We start from the raw sequence: 19,146 nt of genomic DNA, 5'->3' as shown, positions 1-19,146 counted from the left end.
CCCCTGATGGATTAGATTAGATTAGATTATGACAACACGCAGTCCTCTTCTATTGTCATTTAGTAATGCATGCATTAAGAAATGATACAATGTTTTTCCAGAATGATATTTCAGAAACACACGACAAACCGACTTAAAAACTGACAAAAACCACATAATTATAACATATAGTTACAACAGTGCAAAGCAATACCGTAATTTGATAAGAACAGGCCATGGCACAGTAAAAGTCTCAAAGTCTTTCGAAAGTCCCATCATCTCACGCAGACGATGAACATCCAGCGCTGCAAACTTGCCGATACAGCATACTGGAAGCATCCGACCACAGTCCAACTCCGAGTCTGTCCGAAAACTCCGAGCCTCCGACCAGCTCTTCGACACCGAGCACCACCTCTGCTGAGCGCTTCAACCCCGGCCCCAGCAACAGGCAATAGGCAAAGCCGAGGATTTGGGGCCTTCCCCTCCAGAGATTTTCGATCGCACAGTAGCAGCAGCAGCGAAGTGGGCATTTCAGAAGTTACTCCAGATGTTCCTCCGTGCTTCTCACGGCTGTCTCCATCAAATCCGCATTGTGCACGGCCCCCTAGTTAACGCATACGATATCATTCAGAACGGCCACGTGCGTCGCATCGCGCCGCCACCTTCTCCTCCCTCCCTTGGCTGTATCCAATACCTTTTGTTGGATTTTCATTTTCATTTCAAGGGCATTAAGGTTTTCATATCAGGTTGTAATGCAACCAGTTTATATACTCTTCACCACACGTCTATAGAAGTTTGTCAAAGTTTTAGACGCTATGCCAAGTCTTCGCAAACTCCTAAAGAAATAGAAGCCCTGCCGTGCTTTCTTCACAATGGCACTTATATGCTAGGCCCCAGGCAGATCCACTTAAATGATAACACCAAGGAATTTAAAGTTGTTGACCCTCTCGAATGCAATATATTTGTTTCAGATACAAAAATCTCTGCAAAAACAACTTGAATGAATGAAGATCTCCACTGGGAGAATAAACATCAATCTGGAAAAGATAAACAGCTAAAAAGAAAACTTCTATTCATTGAATAAATGCACAATGGAAACTACTTTCTAAACTTGAAACTAACAGAAGCCTCAACGTTGACGGAACTTAATGCACATTGGCAAAATTTAAGGACCAGCATTCTGGTATAGGCCATGGGGGGTACCTTGCGATTAGTTTACGTCTCTCTGATGATTTAGCATTATTTAACATCAAAGCGTTCCCACTGCTACAGCAATCTATATCTGTTGACTCTTAAGAAAAGTACTGCCTTACGACCAGTAGGTTTTTACAATCTTAGAGGACAATTATGCAATTACATTTTCTCCATTATTCGCACCATTGGTAGCTCAGTGGAAGACTGGCTGTTATCAATAAAAATGTTCACTTATTGCTTTCAGCCAAAGTAAATTTATGTAAAAAGTTAATATATACTATAATACACTTCACTGGTGAAGAGGCATGGGGTACATGGGACTCCTAGACTCGCATTGTATGATATTTCAAAGTTGCAAAAAGTGCAGCAAAATAGAAGATACTCCTCAAAACTAAAATGTCATTTGTGGAGGCAAAAATCAAGGGCAGGGTGGTAGAAACCTATCCTCTCAGAATGAGTTGATGAAAATTGGGAGCTTAGCCTCCACATGTGCCTGACATCAGAATTGTCTTCACAGTGCAGCTTGACTATTAAGGTTCACTGGATCATGGTTCAACAGTACGTTCGTCATAAGAGGCATAACTTCTCATTAGTTCTGAAGATTGGATCCAATCTGTAGGAAAGTTTATTGGAGTTCAGTTGCAGTACTGTGATGTAAAAGACTGAGAAAACCAATCTTCTCAATGATGTAGTAACCTTCTGATCATTTGATGACTCTGGGCCTGTATTCACAAATTCAAAATTCAGAATGAGGCCTTGATAGAGTGGATGTGGAAAGGATGTTTCCTATGGTAGAAGAGTCCGGAACCAAAGGATGCAGCATAATAATAGAGGGACATCCTTTTAGAACAGAAATGAGAAGGAGTTTCTTTAGACCATATGACCATAAGATATAGGAACAGAATTAGGCTATTCAGCCCATCAAGTCTGCTCTGCCATTCCATCATGGCTGATCCCTGATCCTACTCAACTCCAAACACCTGCCTTCTCGCCATATCCTTTGATGCCCTGACCAATCAGGAAACTATCAACTTCCACTTTAAATATACCCATGCACTTGGCCTTCACCACAGTCTGTGGCAGAACATTCCAAAGATTCACTACTCCCTGGCTAACAAAATTCCTCCTTACCTCTGTTCTAAAAGGTTCCCTCTCAATTTTGAGGCTGTGCCCTCTAGCTGTGAATGCCTCACCACAGGAAACATCCTCTCCACATCCACCTTATCTAGCCTTTTCACATTCGGTAGGTTTCAATGAGATCCCCCCACATTCTTCTGAATTCCAGTGAGTACAGGCCCAAAGCTGCCAAACGCTCCCCATATGTTAAACCCTTCACTTCAAGAATCATCCTCATGAACGTCCTCTGGACTCCCTCCAATGATAACACATCCTTTCTGAGATACAGGGCCCAAAACTGTTGACAATACTCCAAGTGCAGCCTGACTTGTGTCTTATAAAGCCTCAGCATTATTTCCTTGCTTTTATATTTTATTCCCTTTGAAATAAATGCCAACATTGCATTTGCCTTCTTTACCACAGACTCAACCTGTAAATTAACCTTCTGGGAGTCTTACACAAGGACTCTTAAGTCCCTCTGCACCTCTGATGTTTGAATTTTCTCCCCATTTAGATAGTAGTCTACATTTCTTGTTCCTTTTACCTGAACGCACTATTATACATTTCCCAACACTGTATTCCATCTGCCACTTTTTTGCCCATTCTTCTAATTTGTCTAAGTCCTGCTGCAATCACATTGCTTCCTCAGCACTAACTATCCTTCCACTTATCTTTGTATCATCCACAAACTTTGCCACAAAGCCATCAATTCCATTATCTAAATTATTGACAAATAATGTGAAAAGTAATGGTCCCAATACTGACTCCTGAGGAACACCACTAGTCACTGGCAGCCAACCAGAAAAGGCCCCCTTGATTTCCCACTCACTGCCTCCTGCCTGTCAGCCATTCCTCTATACGTGCCAATATCTTTCCTATAACACCATGGGATTTTATCTTGATAAGCAGCCTCATGTGTGGCACCTTATCAAATGCCTTCTGAAAATCCAAGTAAATGGCATCAACTACTTCTCCTTTGTCCACCCTGATTGTCACTTCCTTGAAGAACTCTAACAGGTTTGTCAGGCAAGATTTCCCTTTACAGAAACCATGCTGACTTTGACTTATTTTTATCATTATTCTCCAAGTACTCCGAAACCTCATCCCTAATAATAGACTCCAACACTTACCCAAACACTGAGGTTAGGCTAACTGGCCTATAATTTCCTTTCTTTTGCCTTCCTCCCTTCTTAAAGAGGAGTGACATTTCCAATTTTCCAGTCCTTTGGAACCATGTATCAAGTAATTCCTGAAACATCATGATCAATGCATCCGTTATCTCTTCAGCAACTTCTCTCAAGACTCAGAGTTGTAGTTCATCTGGTCCAGGTGACTGATCCACCTTAAGACCTTTCAGTATGCCCAGAAATTTTTCCTTTGTGATGGCATTGGCACTCACTCTTGTTCCCTGACACTCACGGATCTCTGGCACACTGCTAGTGTCTTCCACAGTGAAGTCCGATGCAAAGTACACATTAAGTTCATCTGCCATTTCTCTGTCCCCCGTTACTATCTCAGAGCATTATTTTCCTGTGTTCCAATATCATCCCTCAGCTCCCTTTTACTCTTTATATAACTGAAAAAACATTTGGTATCCTACTTTATATTACTGGCTAGTTTGCCCTCATGGTTCATCTTTTTCCTTCTTATACTTTTTTAATTGCCTTTTGTTGGATTTTAAAAGCTTCCCAATCATCCAATTTCCCACTCACTTTTGCTACCTTTCATGCCCTTTCCTTCACTTTTATGCAGTCTTTAACTTCCCTTGTCAGCCACAGTTGCCTACCCCTGCCATTTGCATAATTTTTCTGTGGGACATATCTGTCCTGTGCCTTCTGAACTAGTCCCAGAAACTTCAGCTACCTCTGCTCTGCCGTCATCCCTGCCAATATCCCCCTCCAATCCACCTGGGCCAGCTCCTCTCTCATGCCTCTGTAATTTCCTTTATTCCTTTGCAATACTGATACATGTGACTTAAATTGCAAATTGCAGTATGCAGAGTGAATCCAATCATATTATGATCACTAGCCCATCAGTCCTGCCAAAGGGTCTTGGCCTAAAACATCAACTGTACTTTTTTTTCCCCATGGATGCTGCCCAGACTGCTGAGCTCCTCCAGCACTTATGTGTCGTCGATTTTACAACCGCTGTCTCCTAAGGGTTCCTTTATCTTAAGTTCCCTAATAAGATCTGGATTATTACACAACACGCAATCTAAGCTAGTCGTTCCCCTTGTAGGCTCAAGGAAAAACTGCTCTAAAAAGCCACCTTGCAGGCATTCAACAAATTCCCTTTCTTGCCATCCGACACCAACCTGATTTTCCGAACCCTTTGCATATTGAAGTACCCCATTAAAATTGTGACATTACCCTTATTACATGCCTTTTCCAGCTTCCTTTACAATCTCAACCCCATACCTTTATTTGGAGGCCTACATATGACTCCCATGATGGTTTTTACCCTTGCAGTTTCTTACCTTCACCCACAAAAGATTCAACATTCTCTGACCCTATGTCACCTCTTTCTAAAGATGTAATTCTATCTCTTACCAACAGAGCCACACCACTGCCTGTACTTTCCTGCCTGTCCTTTCAATACAAAATATATCTTTTGATGTTAAGCTCCCAACTATGGCCTTCTTTCAGCCATGTCTCAGTGATGCCCACAACATCATACCAACCAATCTCTAATTGCTCCATAAGTTCGTCCACCTTATTCTGAATACTACATGCATTTAAATACAGCACCTTCAAGTCCTGCATTCTTTGCCCTTTTGAATTTTGCCTCTGTGGTACAATTTAACTCCTTGCTCCATCTACATTTGTACGCAATGTTTGGCTTGTCCTTCCTTACATTCATGTTACACCCATATTCTACAAACCCCATTTCCAGAAAAGTTGGGATATTTTCCAAAATGCAATAAAAACAAAAATCTGTGATATGTTAATTCACGTGAACCTTTATTTAACTGACAAAAGTACAAAGAAAAGATTTTCAATAGTTTTACTGACCAACTTAATTGTATTTTGTAAACATACACAAATTTAGAATTTGATGGCTGCAACACACTCAACAAAGGTTGGGACAGAGTTAAAATAAGATTGAAAAGTGCACAGAATATTCAAGTAACACTGGTTTGGAAGACTCCACATTAAGCAGGCTAATTGGTTGCAGGTGAGGTATCATGACTGGGTATAAAAGTAGCGTCCATCAAAGGCTCAGTCTTTGCAAGCAAGGATGCGTCGTGGTGTGGGTCGTGGCTCACCCCTTTGTGCCAAAATTTGTGAGAGAATTGTTAGTCAGTTTAAAAGGAACATTTCTCAACGCAAGATTGTAGAGAATTTAGGTCTTTCAACATCTACAGTACATAATGTGAAAAGATTCAGAGAATTCAGAGACTTCTCAGTGCGGAAAGGGCAAGGTCGGAAACCACTGTTGAATCCGCGTGACCTTTGAACCCTCAGGCGGCACTGCCTAAGAACCAGTCATGCTACTGTGACAATTACAGCCACCTGGGCTCCAGAGTACTTCGGAAAACCATTGTCACTCAACACAGTCTGTCGCTGCATCCAGAAATGCAACTTGAAACTGTATTACGCAAGGAGGAAGCCGTACATCAACTCTATGCAGAAACGCCGGCGAGTTCTCTGGGCCCGAGCTCATCTCAAATGGACCGAAAGACTGTGGAACTGTGTGCTGTGGTCAGATGAGTCCACATTTCAGTTAGTTTTCCGAAAAAATGGGTGTCGAGTTCTCGGTGCCAAAGATGAAAACGACCATCCAGATTGTTATCAGCGAAAGGTGCAAAAGCCAGCATCTGTGATGGTATGGGGGTGCATCAGTGCCCACGGCATGGGTGAGTTGCATGTATGTGAAGGTACCATTGACTCTGAGGTGTATATTAGGATTTTAGAGAGACATATGTTGCCATCAAGGTGACGTCTCTTCCCGGGACGTCCATGCTTATTTCAGCAGGACAATGCCAGACCACATTCTGCACCGGCTACACCAGCGTGGCTTTGTAGACACAGAGTGCGTGTGCTTGACTGGCCTGCTGCCAGTCCAGATCTATCTCCTATTGAAAATGTATGGTGCATCATGAAGAGGAGAATCAGACAACGGAGACCACGGACTGTTGAGCAGCTGAAGTCTTATATCAAGCAAGAATGGACAAAATTTCCAATTGCAAATCTACTACAATTAGTATCATCAGTTCCAAAATGATTAAAAAGTATTATTAAAAGGAAAGGTGATGTAACACAATGCCTCTGACCCAACAGCTCTAGTAAACCTGCCCACAAGAATATTGGTCCCCCTTGGATACAAGTGCAACCTGTCCCTTTTGTACAGGTCCCACCCACCCCAGAAGAGATTCCAATTATCCAGAAATATGAATCCCTGTCTCCTGCTCCAATTCTTCATCCACACATTTATCTGCCACCTTGTTCTACTCCTTTCTTCACTGTCACATGGCACAGACAGCAATCCCGAGACCCTTTCTCCAGTCTTCAACCCTCCTCTTCTTCATGGATACTTCTTCGGCAAGGACTCTTCCACCCCCACCGATGACCACTTCTCCCATCTTCAACCCTTCTCTTCTTCATGGACACCCCGCTCTGGTCTTCTGCCTGCTCTGGATCTCTTTATTGCTAACTGCCAACGGGACATCAACCGTCTCGACTTCACCGCATCTTGTTCCCATTCCAACCTCACTCCTTCCGAACGCTCTGCTCTCCGCTCCCTCCGCACTAATCCTAACCTTACTAGTAAACCCGCTGTTAAGGGGGGTGCTGTTGTAGTCTGGCGTACTGACCTCTACCTTGCCGAGGCACAGTGACAACTCGCGGAAATCTCCTCTTATTTACCCCTCGATCGTGACCCACTAAGGAGCACCAGGCCATTGTCTCTCACACCATCACCAACTTTATCCGCTCAGGGGATCTCCCATCCACTGCTACCAACCTTATAGTTCCCACATCTTGCACTTCCCGTTTCTACCTCCTACCCAAGATCCACAAACCTGTCTGTCCTGGCAGACCTATTGTCTCAGCTTGCTCCTGCCCCACCGAACTCGTTTCTGCATACCTCGACACAGTTTTATCTCCCCCCTTGTTCAATCCCTTTCTACCTAAGTTCGTGACACTTCTCACGCTCTTAAACTTTTCGATGATTTTAAGTTCCCTGGCACCACCGCTTTATTTTCACCATGGATGTCCAGTCCCTATATACTTCCATCCCCCATCAGGAAGGTCTCAAAGCTCTCCGCTTCTTTTTGGATTCCAGACCTAATCAGTTCTCCTCTACCACCACTCTGCTCTGTCTAGCAGAATTAGTCCTTACTCTTAATAATTTCTCCTTTGGCTCCTCCCACTTCCTCCAAACTAAAGGTGTAGCTATGGGCACCCGTATGGGTCCTAGCTATGCCTGCCTTTTGGTTGGCTTTGTGGAACAATCCATGTTCCGTACCTATTCTGGTATCTCTCCCACTCTTCCTTCGCTACATCGATGACTGCATTGGCGCTGCTTCCTGCACGCATGCTGAGCTCGTTGACTTCAGTAACTTTGCCTCCAACTTTCACCCTGCCCTCAAGTTTACCTGGTCCACTTCCGACACCTCCCTCCCCTTTCTAGATTTTTCTGTCTCTGGAGACAGCTTATCCACTGATGTCTACTATAAGCCGACTGACTCTCACAGCTACCTGGACTATTCCTCTTCTCACCCTGTCTCTTGCAAAAACGTCATCCCCTTCTCGCAATTCCTCCGTCTCTGCCGCATCTGCTCTCAGGATGAGGCTTTTCATTCCAGGACGAGGGAGATGTCCGCCTTTTTTAAAGAAAGGGGCTTCCCTTCCACCACCATCAACTCTGCTCTCAAATGCATCTCCCCCATTTCACGCACATCTGCTCTCACTCCATCCTCCCGCCACCCCACTAGGAATAGGGTTCCCCTGGTTCTCATCTACCACCCCAGCAGCCTCCGGGTCCAACATATTATTCTCCGTAACTTCTGCCACCTCCAACGGGATCCCACCACTAAGCATATTTTTCCCTCCCCCCCCCCACCACTTTCCGCAGGGATCACTCCCTACGCGACTCCCTTGTCCATTGTCCATTCGTCCCCCCCATCCCTCCCCACCGATCTCCCTCCTGGCACTTATCCTTGTAAGCGGAACAAGTGCTACACATGCCCTTACACTTCCTCCCTCACCACCATTCAGGTCCCCAGACAGTCCTTCCAGGTGAGGCAACACTTCACCTGTGAGTCGGCTGGGGTGATATACTGCATCCGGTGCTCCCGATGTGGCCTTCTATATATTGGCGAGACCCGATGCAGACTGGGAGACTGCTTTGCAGAACACATATGCTCTGTCCGCCAGAGAAAGCAGGATCTCCTAGTGGCCACACATTTTAATTCCACATCCCATTCCCATTCTGACATGTCTATCCACGGCCTCCTCTACTGTCAAGATGAAACCACACTCAGGTTGGAGGAACAACACCTTATATTCCGTCTGGGTAGCCTCCAACCTGATGGCATGAACATCGACTTCTCTAACTTCCGCTAATGCCCCACCTCCCCCTCGTACCCCATCTGTTACTTATTTTTATACACACATTCTTTCTCTCACTCTCCTTTTTCTCCTCTGTCCCTCTGACTATGTCCATTGCCCATCCTCTGGGTTCCCCCCACCCTTGTCTTTCTCCCTGGGCCTCCTGTCCCATGATCCTCTTATATCCCCTTTGCCAATCACCTGTCCAACTCTAGGCTCCATCCCTCCCCCTCCTGTCTTCTCCTATCATTTTGGATCTCCCCCTCCCCCTCTCACTTTCAAATCTCTTACCAACTCTTCCTTCAGTTAGTCCTGACGAAGGGTCTCGGCCTGAAACGTCGACTGCACCTCTTCCTAGAGATGTTGCCTGGCCTGCTGCGTTCACCAGCAACTTTGATGTGTGTTACTACCCCTGAGGTCCTGTTTCTCAGCTTCCTTCCTAACTCCCTGTATTCAGTTTAAAGGACCTCCTCCCTTTTACTAGCTACATCATTGGTACAAATATGTACTATGACTTCTGGCTGCTCAACTTCCCTTTTTAGGATATTGTGGACCAGTTCAGAAACATTGCGGGCCCTGGCACCTGGGAGGTAAGCTACCATCCATGTTCCTTCTTCATGTCCACAGAATCACCTATCTATCCCCCTAACTATAGAGTCTCCTAGTACTGCTGCCATCCTCTTCAGTTCCCTACCCTTCTGAGCCACAGGGCCAGACACAGTGCCAGAGGCTTCCCCCAGGTAGGTCATCACCCCAATAGTACTCAAAATGGAGTACTTATTGTTGAGGGGGACGGCCCACATGATCTAGCATTCTCCCTTCGCTCTAACAGTCATCCATTTATCTGTCTCCTGTAGCCTTGGGGTAACTATCTCCCTGTAGCTCCTGTCTATCATCTCCTCGTTTTCCCTAACAAAGCAAAGGTTATCGAGCTGCAGCTCAGTTCCTTAACACAGTCTCTAAGGAGCTGCATTTCGATGCACCTGGTGAAGATGTGACCATCAGGGAGGCTGGTAGTCTCGCGGGAAGTCCATATCTGACATCCAGAACAGAAGCCGAAAGTGGTGAATCTGTGGAATTCTTTGCCACAGGCAGACGTGGAGGCCAAACCTTTATGTATATTTAAGGCAGAGGTTGATAGAGTCTTGATTGGTCAAAGCATGAAGGGATATGGGGAGGAGACAGGAGACTGGGTCTGACAGGAAAATTGGATCAACCATCATGCAGAGCAGACGCATTGGGCAAATGACCTAATTCTGTTCCTATATCTTTTGTAGCCTTGATTAACTTGAACAACAGCAATGTATGTCATTTAGAAATGCTGCTCAGTTCTTACGCTCCACATGAGTATTCTCCCACCTATTGCAGTACACCTTTTCTTTCAGGCTGATGTCCCAGAATCAATACCAAATTCTGAGAAGGTAGGTCACCACCTGCTGCTATCTCTATACAGAACAGTGCCAAAGCCAACATAAAATAGTGGTGTGTGGTGAATGAAGCAAAGGAAATAAACAGACTTCGTACTCACCATATTTTGGTCATTAATACCATATCTGAGCTTTGATACCTGCCAGCGTCATTACTCACCCGTACACACCCATCACTTCCAATTGTAATAAGTTCTCCTTCATCCAGCACAAACTGATTAATGGATCCTTGATGACAAGGCCTGTCACCCTTCCTGCGCAGCTCCACCTTGATAAGACCACCATCCCACAACAGCATATTGCCCCATTCACAGCCAGACATCACCTGCAAGAGAGCAGTATATTTTCTAAGACAAATACAATGAGATAAATAACTTTCCACAAGATTATTCTCCAAAAGTTCTCTCTCAATCAATATTACCAAAAATAGGATTTAATAGTTTATTTATTTTATTTCCTCTGGGTAAACAGACTGCCATGTTTACCTACAAACTAACTGTCAAGCTATAGAAATACTTATGAGTAACTGGACCTTAATATTTGGGATTTCTATGCAAAATGATAAATTTCTTTCTTGTACAAGTTTAGTGAAAGACAAAGGAACAAGAAACACAATATTGATGTTAAGGATGCTATCAGAACGAGCTATTCAAGTGCAAAAAGATGTGTTTGTTTTTTCGACTACACAAAAGCATTTGATAAAGTGAAGCACAGTAAGTCATTTGAAATATTACAGAAAACTCTAGATCTAGATTCGAAAGACCTCCACCTAATCAGAAATCTGTACTGGGAACAAACTGCCGCTGTAAGAATAGATGGAGAAGTGAGTCAGTTTACATAAATCAAGAGAGGCGTTAGACAAGGGAGTGCTTTCTCCCCTGATTTATTTAATGTGTACAGTGAAACAATATTACAAAAAATAAGAGACATCTTGGGAATCAAAGTTGGTGGTGAAAACATCAATAATTTCAGATATGCAGATGACACTGTGTTAATTACAAGTACGGAGGAAGAACTACAAAACTTAATTGATATAGTTGTTGAAGAAAGTGCAAAAAATGGGTCTATCTATCAACTGCAAAAAGACAATGTATGGTGATATCCAAAAAGAAGGAGAATCCAATCTACAGGCTGAGAATAAATGGGGAAGACATAAAACAAGTACAGAACTTTTGCTACTTAGGAAGCTGGGTGACATCAGATGGCAGGTGCAACATAGATGTCAAAAGAAGAATAGGGATGGCAAAAGACACCTTTATGAGAATGAAGAGTATACTGACCAATACTAAACTAGGCATGACAACCCGCCTCAGAGTACTGAAATGTTACGTTTATCCAGTTATGTTATACGGCTCAGAATGTTGGACAATATCTAGTAACATGAGGAAACGAACTGAAGCAGCAGGGATGTGGTTTTTGAGGAGGATGCAAAGAATATCATAGACAAAACGAATATCTAATGAGGATGTCACGAACAAAGCAAACACAAAAAGAGAAATAATGTATGAGATCATGAAACGGATATGTAACTTCGTTGGACATGTGATGAGGAAAGAGGAGTTAGAATGCACGGTAATTATGGGAAAGATTGAAGGGAAGAAAGCATGAGGAAGACAAAGACAAATGATGATGGAGACAGCAGCCAGAGAACTGGAAGTGAATACCAATGAATTGATCCACTTGACCCGAAACAGGAGTGTGTGGGCCATGGCAGTCAAAGCTCAAACTGGGCACGGCACCTGATGATGATGACAAGTCTAGTATCTGCCAGTTTTCTTTGAACAATGATTGATTACAACTCAGATAGGTTGATGTGATGAAATAAAACCAGATCTCTAATAAGTTCAGGAAGTTGAAATGCTGGGAATACTCAACAGAACATGCAGCATATGCAGAGAGAGCAAAAGAGTTAAAATTTCACCTTAAGTTCAAGTTTACTGTCATAGTCAGGGTATAAATGCAGCAACAACACAGTACCTTACAAACATGATACATGTCAATGACCCTTCATTAGATCTCCTGAGCTCGATCTGATGAACCTTCCCAGCATTTTCTGTTCCCATTTTAAATTTTCAGCATCTGAAGATTCTTTTGGCCCCTTCCAATCTCAGGAAACCAAAACCTTCATCACTGTATATGGTGAGAATTCACCATAATCAAGCCTGACAAAAGTCAAACTCTTCTGAAAATCAATTGATAGGATCCAATGCTTGGATTATAATATGGTTCACCAAAATAATTTCCCTCAAGAACAACTGGAGTGATTCAGTGAAATGTTCAATGTTTGAACTACACCTATCTACAACAGCGTGACTATCCTAGTTACTCAATCTCAAGCTATGTTCAGATAAGTTAATAGTTTGTAATGTCAAGCACTCCAATATGTTGATTTTGTTTAAAGTTTGGTGGGAGTGGGAGGCCTGACCACCTTGGAGCAGTGATTTTCCAGAATTACTTTCCAGAAATGTAGGACATGGTCATAAAGTGAGTAGAGGGAACACGAAAAAATCTACGGTTGCAAAACTCTAAAAACTACACAAATTACACCTCTTAGTTAGTCATCAATAACACTGGACAGTAATTTTTTTTTTAAATGTTGCTTCCTTTGAAATTTTTTGTGGTTATGGTAGACTGAGCACAAAGACTGAACACAAATACAACTGTAGACTACTTGTATCACATAGGAATTTGAAGAAACAAGAAACTAATATAATGCATTTAATAGTATAATGGTGCTGACTCTTTACAAATAGCTCAACTAAGCTAAAAATGTTTTGTTGAATGATTTTCATTTGTACTCGGTGTCTGAGGCTTCTCGCTTAAGTGTCTAACAATAATCAGCCAGCATTGTTGGATTCCAGTTGTCCTGATACCATTTCTCCATGTCCTGGAGAAACCTTTCACCAAGCTTATGTAATGCCCTGGTTAAGATTTCTACTGCTATGCTGTGGGATAGTTTACATTAGCAGTTTTCTGCAAAAGTAGTGTGTCCTGCTAGTAGACTAGTTTGGTTTCAGCTAAAGATAAGATGACATGTTGTTCAATTTAAGAATGTTGTGTCAGCCAATCAGGATGGCGGGATTGGGAGAATATTATAGAGCGAGTGGGGAGGAGAGAGCCTGGTGACGGTCCAATTTGGGGTCTTTAGGCAGAAGCTGCAGAGCAGGGCAGAAGGGAAGGGGCTGCAGAATGCCATCGGAAGGAGAGTCACGCTGCACGAAGTGCTTTGTACAGATGAATGGCTCTAAGGAGAAAGGCCTAATACTCCTGAGAAAGAGCTAGTTTGTTCGAGATGAACTTCAAGGGAAGTTCAGAATGTGGCGGGTGCTTTCACACAGACCACGGGTCCAGCGCACATGTTAAAGATGACTCCAGTATGAGCTCCAACATTACGTGCACATTTAGGCTGGTTTTACTGTAATGGTCTCTTTTTTCTTTTCTTTCTCTTAGTAACCGTTTGATAAAACTGAAATTAGTAAGCATACTTCAATTATATTTTATGCGGTGTATGATGTTATTTCTTGCCAACCGCCAACTCTGTATGGGCAGCATTTACACAGCATTCATTCAAATGGAGGCTTCTTTAATTGAAACAACCTTGATGTACAAACGTATATTGTTTATGCCGTATAGTTTCACCGCTGAATCATGTGGCTGTTAGCAGAGTTAACTAGTGAGACAAGTTGGCATATGAGCCCGGGGAGATAGTCGCAAGTGACTAACAGCACCAAGACCCAGGGAAGAAGTCTAAATAGGAAAGCAGAAAATGAATTTTTAGTGACATGTTGTTCTACCTGGTTTTGTATGCTTGAAGCATATTGTTAACCAATTGCATGTCATTTGGTGCTCTATAAATGCCAAGAAAATTTTCAACAATATCCTAGAATACCTTCCATGCGATTTTCTCCGGTCCCACTAGAAGTTCTTCAAATTGTCTGTGATTGATGACCTGTTTGATTTGCGGACCAACAAAAATGCCTTCCTTAATCTTGGCTAGTTATTCATAGAAACAGTTGTCTCAAATATTGAAATCCATCAAGGAAATTTTTGTGCCTGGTGACAGCAGATTCTATCGTTGCAGTCTTGAACCCAGAAATTTGGCTTTTGCCTTTGACAAACCCAAGTCTCTGATCAGGTAATTTAATTCAGATTGAGTTACCAGATAAGGGTCACTTGACATAAAGCATTCAAAGTCTGTATCAGTATCAGTGTCCTTTTCCATTCCTGGCTCATGCATCAAGGCATCTTCATCTGCCTCCTCTAGACACCATGCCCCTGGAGGCTACGGTACTGGAAGACTATTATCATGCGGCACAGATCTCATGACTGAAGGGAGTATTCAATGGGTTTCTTGTCTTTAGCAGAGAAACCAGACACACCAGTTAGACAGAAGTAGCCGTCTGTCACTTGATCCTTCTGCTCGTGCTATATCATCGGGACAGCAAAAGGCATCGACTTCCAAGTACCTCTGAGCCAAGGTCTAAGATCAACAGTACATGTTGTGCAACAAACGTGAGGAGCACAGGCTTTGGCTTAGTTGCCAATTTTACACCCACGGTAGAGCTCAAAGCTTTTCTTAATAAGAGGAGTCAGGCTCCATCTTTAAGATTTAAGTGTATACTTACCACAAATATAACAGAAAGTATCGTGGCTGTTGCCACATTAGTGAGACATTTTGCTAACACAAATACTCCTGAAAATACAATTACTTTATTATAATGATTAGACACAGTTTCCAAAAATGATGCATGATAGGGAGATTTCATGGTGATTTTAATGATCAGCAGCCCAAAATCCATAAAATACACCCAAAAGTATTCAGGGCGCAAAATCTTTGTTGCCCAGTGTAATCTCTGATATGTAAACCAATTCTCTCACCTTTGTAATAGAAGATTCAAGGGAAACCTTCCCTTCTGATTAGCAATTTGGTGACAAAGAGTTATAGAACACAAAAACGGGTCTTTTGGCTCAACTCGTTTATTTATCAAGTGTCTCCCTGAGCTAATCCCATTTGTCCATGTTAGCACGTCTCTCTAAACCGTTTCTACCCATATACTTGTCTAAATGTATTTTAAACATTGTAACTATACCCAAATCAACTATATCCTCTAGCAGCTTGTTCCACATAACCAAACCCTCTGTGTGAAAAAGCTGATTATCAGTTCCCCTTGAAATTTTTATCCTTTCACCTTAAACCTATGCTCTCTAGTTTTAGACTCCTTATCCTAGGAAATGGGTGATGGGATGGAGATACGTCTGTACCAAAGGAGGTGCAAGACACTCCTTCCCTCCACTAGCCTGCAGGTCACCTAGCCTACACCCTGCAAGGTGTAGCACTTGCATAGCCACCCCCTTGATCAGGGTCACAAGAAGCCATGGAAGCAGGTGCATATCACAAGTCCTGGTTATGCGACCACTGTCACCAGGCAGACAATCTCTGATGGCCGGAGTCACCTGTCTCGTAAAGATGCTGCCCAGAAGAAGGCAATGGGTGTGGTAAACCGTGTATATATGTTGTAACTCGGTTACCTGTCTGGACACACCCCTCTGCTGACTGCCCCTGTGGCACCTCCCACACAGTCCTGTATAAAGGTGTTCGCCTTGCCCCTCCCCCTCAGTCCGGGGGCAGACACTCACTGTGGAGGTCGTATTGTACAGCGAATAAAAGCCTTTCAGTATTTTACCAAACCTCAGTCTTTTGGAGTAATTGAAGGTGCTTCAATGGGGCAAGCCACTTCTGCAGAAAAAAATTGCCAAGAACAATCATGGTCATGGAAAGACCATAAGCATTAAACTTATCCATGTCCCATATAATCATATAGACCTCTGTAAAGCTCACCCCTCGGCCTTTTAGACTCCGGGGAAAAACACCCACAGCCTACGCAGGCTCTCCTGGTATCTCAAGCCTTCAAATCCTAGTAAAATACTTGTGAACCTTTTCAGTATGCTCTCCGTCTTAATGACATGCTTCCTATAGCTAGGCAACCAGAACTGCATAGAATATGCCAGGTGGTGTCTCATCAGTATCTTGCACAGTTGTAACATGATACCCCAACTCCTGTATTCAGTGTCTGACTGATAAAGGCAAGCATGCCAAATGAATTCTTCATCACCCTGCCTATTTTTGTCACCAGTTTCAGGGAACTATGTACTTGTACCCCGAAGTCTCTCTGTTCTATAACACATTCCAGGGCCCTGCTATTTACTATGCAAATCCTGTTCTGGTTTAGCTTACCAAAAGGTAACACTGCATCTGTCCACATATTTCGTTCCAACTAAAGATTAGTGCCATGATAACCATTCAATTGGTATAGAAAGTAATTGATCACTTGCAGAAAACTAGCGGTAATACATTATATCATACACCATACTCATTTCTTCAACCTTTATCACATTATGCATATCACCAAACATTGCCCCTTTCCTCTCTGTCCCACTTTGTATCTAATCTACATATGCCAACTCTACTCTGGCTTCTCACTGCCTTGAAATTAAGATATATACACCTCCAGTTCCATCTTACACCCTCACAAGATCAGAAAATTCAGAAACTCTTACCTTGAGTGCACTCTTCCTAAAACAACTTAAACCTTATCATCTGACTGTTCTTTCATGATTTATCTTCTATCCTGCTCAGTCCAACGTGACCCTTTCACTAGTTAACTCCAAAACAGAAGAATCAGATATTAATAACTAAAATAATTCTTGCCTTATTAATTAATGCCAAGTCTCTTTATAGTTTGGATAGATTCTAATAGCCCTAGTAAATCTGCCTGCTAGGATATTAACTCCCCTCCATTTCCGGTCTTGTACAGGTTACCTCTGCTCCAGAAGAGGTCCGAATGGCCCAAAAATCTGAATCCCTACCCCATATAGCAAATTTTCAGGCACACATTCATTTGCCTTATCTTCCTATTCTTACCCTCACTAGCATGTGGCACTGGAAGTTAATGGGAGATTATTAAGCATGAGGTCCTGCTTTTTAATTTCTATATTTACTTTGCAGGACCTTATCCCTTTCTCTACCTCTGCCATTTGAGCCAACATGAACGGCTTCTATCTGCTCAACTTCTCCTTTTGAATAATCCATAGCCACGCCATGGCATCCCAAGCTCTGGCACCAAGGCCACAATACACCATTCCAGAGTCATTTTTGTGGCCACTGAATATCCTGGTCTCCCCTCTTAACTGCCGAGTCCCCTAGCGCAAGACTTTGGTCTGCTCTCAATATTCCCCACTGAGCATCAGAGCTAGTCCTAGTATCATAGGTCTGGCTTACTGCTGCCCTCTCCTGAAATGTTATTTACCACCATCCCCACAATAGTATCCAAAATAGTATATGTGTTAGTTTTCTAGGGGAATGGACACAGGGGAATACTGCACCATCTCTCCACTCCCTTTTCCTTTCACAGTAGTCACCATACTACATTCTGCCTGTACTTTAGGTGTGACTACTCACTAAAACTCTTATCTATGACATTCTGAGCATCTCAAATCACGTGGTCAGTTTGAAGTCTCCCTGATCTTCTGCATCCTGCAGGAGAAGTATAGCATTGGTCTAATTGCTATACCAAATGCTCTAAGACTAAAAAATATTTATGGAATATTACTTCAGCTTCTCTAATATTGACTTGCAAAAGGTTTAGATGGTGCAAACTTTGTTAGGCATGTCCAGGAACAATTCCTGACACAGTTTTGTAGACAGGCTGACTAGAGGGGAGGTCTTACTGGATCTCTTTTCAAGAAATGAACCTGGTCATGTGGCAGCTCTCTTGGTGAGTGAGCATTTCAGAGACAGTAACCACAAGTCCTTGACCTTCACCATCACCCTGGACAGGTACAGCAGCAGACAATAAGGTAAAGTATTTAATTGTGGAGGGTGAATATTGGGCAGGAACTTTGTAGTGTAAATCAAGAACAGATGCTCTCAGGGAAATACACAATGGAAATGTGGAAGCTGTTTAAGGAGCACTTGCATGGGGTTCTGGATAGATTTGTTCTACTGAGGTAGGGAAAAAGATAGTAAGGTGAAGGAATCATGGTTGACGAGAGATGTGGAGCGTCAAGTCAAGAAAAAGAAAGAGGCATATTTAAGGTTTAAGAAACAAGGATCAGACAGGGCTCTTGCAAGTTACAAGGTAATCGGGAAGCAGCTTAAGAACGGATTTAGGAGAGTCTATATCTTATATAATGATGCTATTGGGCAGTACCCAGGTAGATCCTTCGCATGATGGCGGTGGTGAGGAGGTAGGAAGAAGAGGAAGTCAAGTGGCCAGCAATGGCAGATGAGAAGGCTTGGTGTGTGTTTGATGGGATATCAGTATGATGTTGGAGAGCACTCTCAGGGGACATCAAAGAGAAAGTTGGAAGTGATGGGCGATATGATTTACGCTGTTGGAAAGTACAGGTTTGGTTTGCTTGAGTTGAAGAAAGCAAAGCCTACACAGCAACCAAGCAGGCACCAGAAGGAGATTAATAGGTTGAGGAGAGAGCTTAGATCATTGAGACAGAGGTGGAAGGTAGCAAGTGAGGGTGACAAGCCAGGGCTTGCTGATCTCCGAGAGCATTTTCAAACAAAGTTAGCATCACTCCGTCGTGCAGTCACAATGTAAAAAGAGAAAGAAGAGAGAGAAGGCAAGAAAGTCGTTCTTTGAGAACCCTCACGAGTTCACAAAGAAACTGTTTGAACAAAGTAAGAGCAGGCAGCTTAACATCTCTCAAGAACGTGAGGATCACCTGGCAAGCACTTACTCTAACGAACAGCAGGAGGCTCCTTTGCTTGACATTTCAGGACTTGTGAAGCCTACCAAGCCAGGAGTGAAGTTCGATCTGTCAGAACCAAACTGGCAGAAGTCGAACGATTCATCAGACAGGCAAGG

At 43.0% G+C, this 19,146-nt stretch overlaps 1 protein-coding gene across 5 annotated transcripts in view; it reads right to left on the bottom strand.

The window, feature by feature from the left end:
- Nucleotides 1-19,146, bottom strand: part of LOC140199206 (cilia- and flagella-associated protein 44) — a 227,791-nt gene that overhangs the window by 182,647 nt on the left and 25,998 nt on the right. For all 5 annotated transcript variants that reach the window (XR_011886373.1, XR_011886374.1, XM_072260870.1 and 2 more), the window contains exon 8: nucleotides 10,428-10,592. Coding sequence is in view for 3 of the 5 variants with exons in the window: in XM_072260870.1 (XP_072116971.1) it covers nucleotides 10,428-10,592 (165 nt within the window). In the remaining 2 variants the exon portion in view is untranslated. The remainder of the gene's footprint in view (nucleotides 1-10,427; nucleotides 10,593-19,146) is intronic.

This window comes from Mobula birostris, chromosome 6, assembly GCF_030028105.1.
Source record: "Mobula birostris isolate sMobBir1 chromosome 6, sMobBir1.hap1, whole genome shotgun sequence".
In the NCBI taxonomy this organism is placed as follows: Eukaryota; Metazoa; Chordata; class Chondrichthyes; order Myliobatiformes; family Myliobatidae; genus Mobula; species Mobula birostris.
Note: the sequence above shows the minus strand (reverse complement) of the source record. Positions and strands in the feature narration are given on the sequence as shown.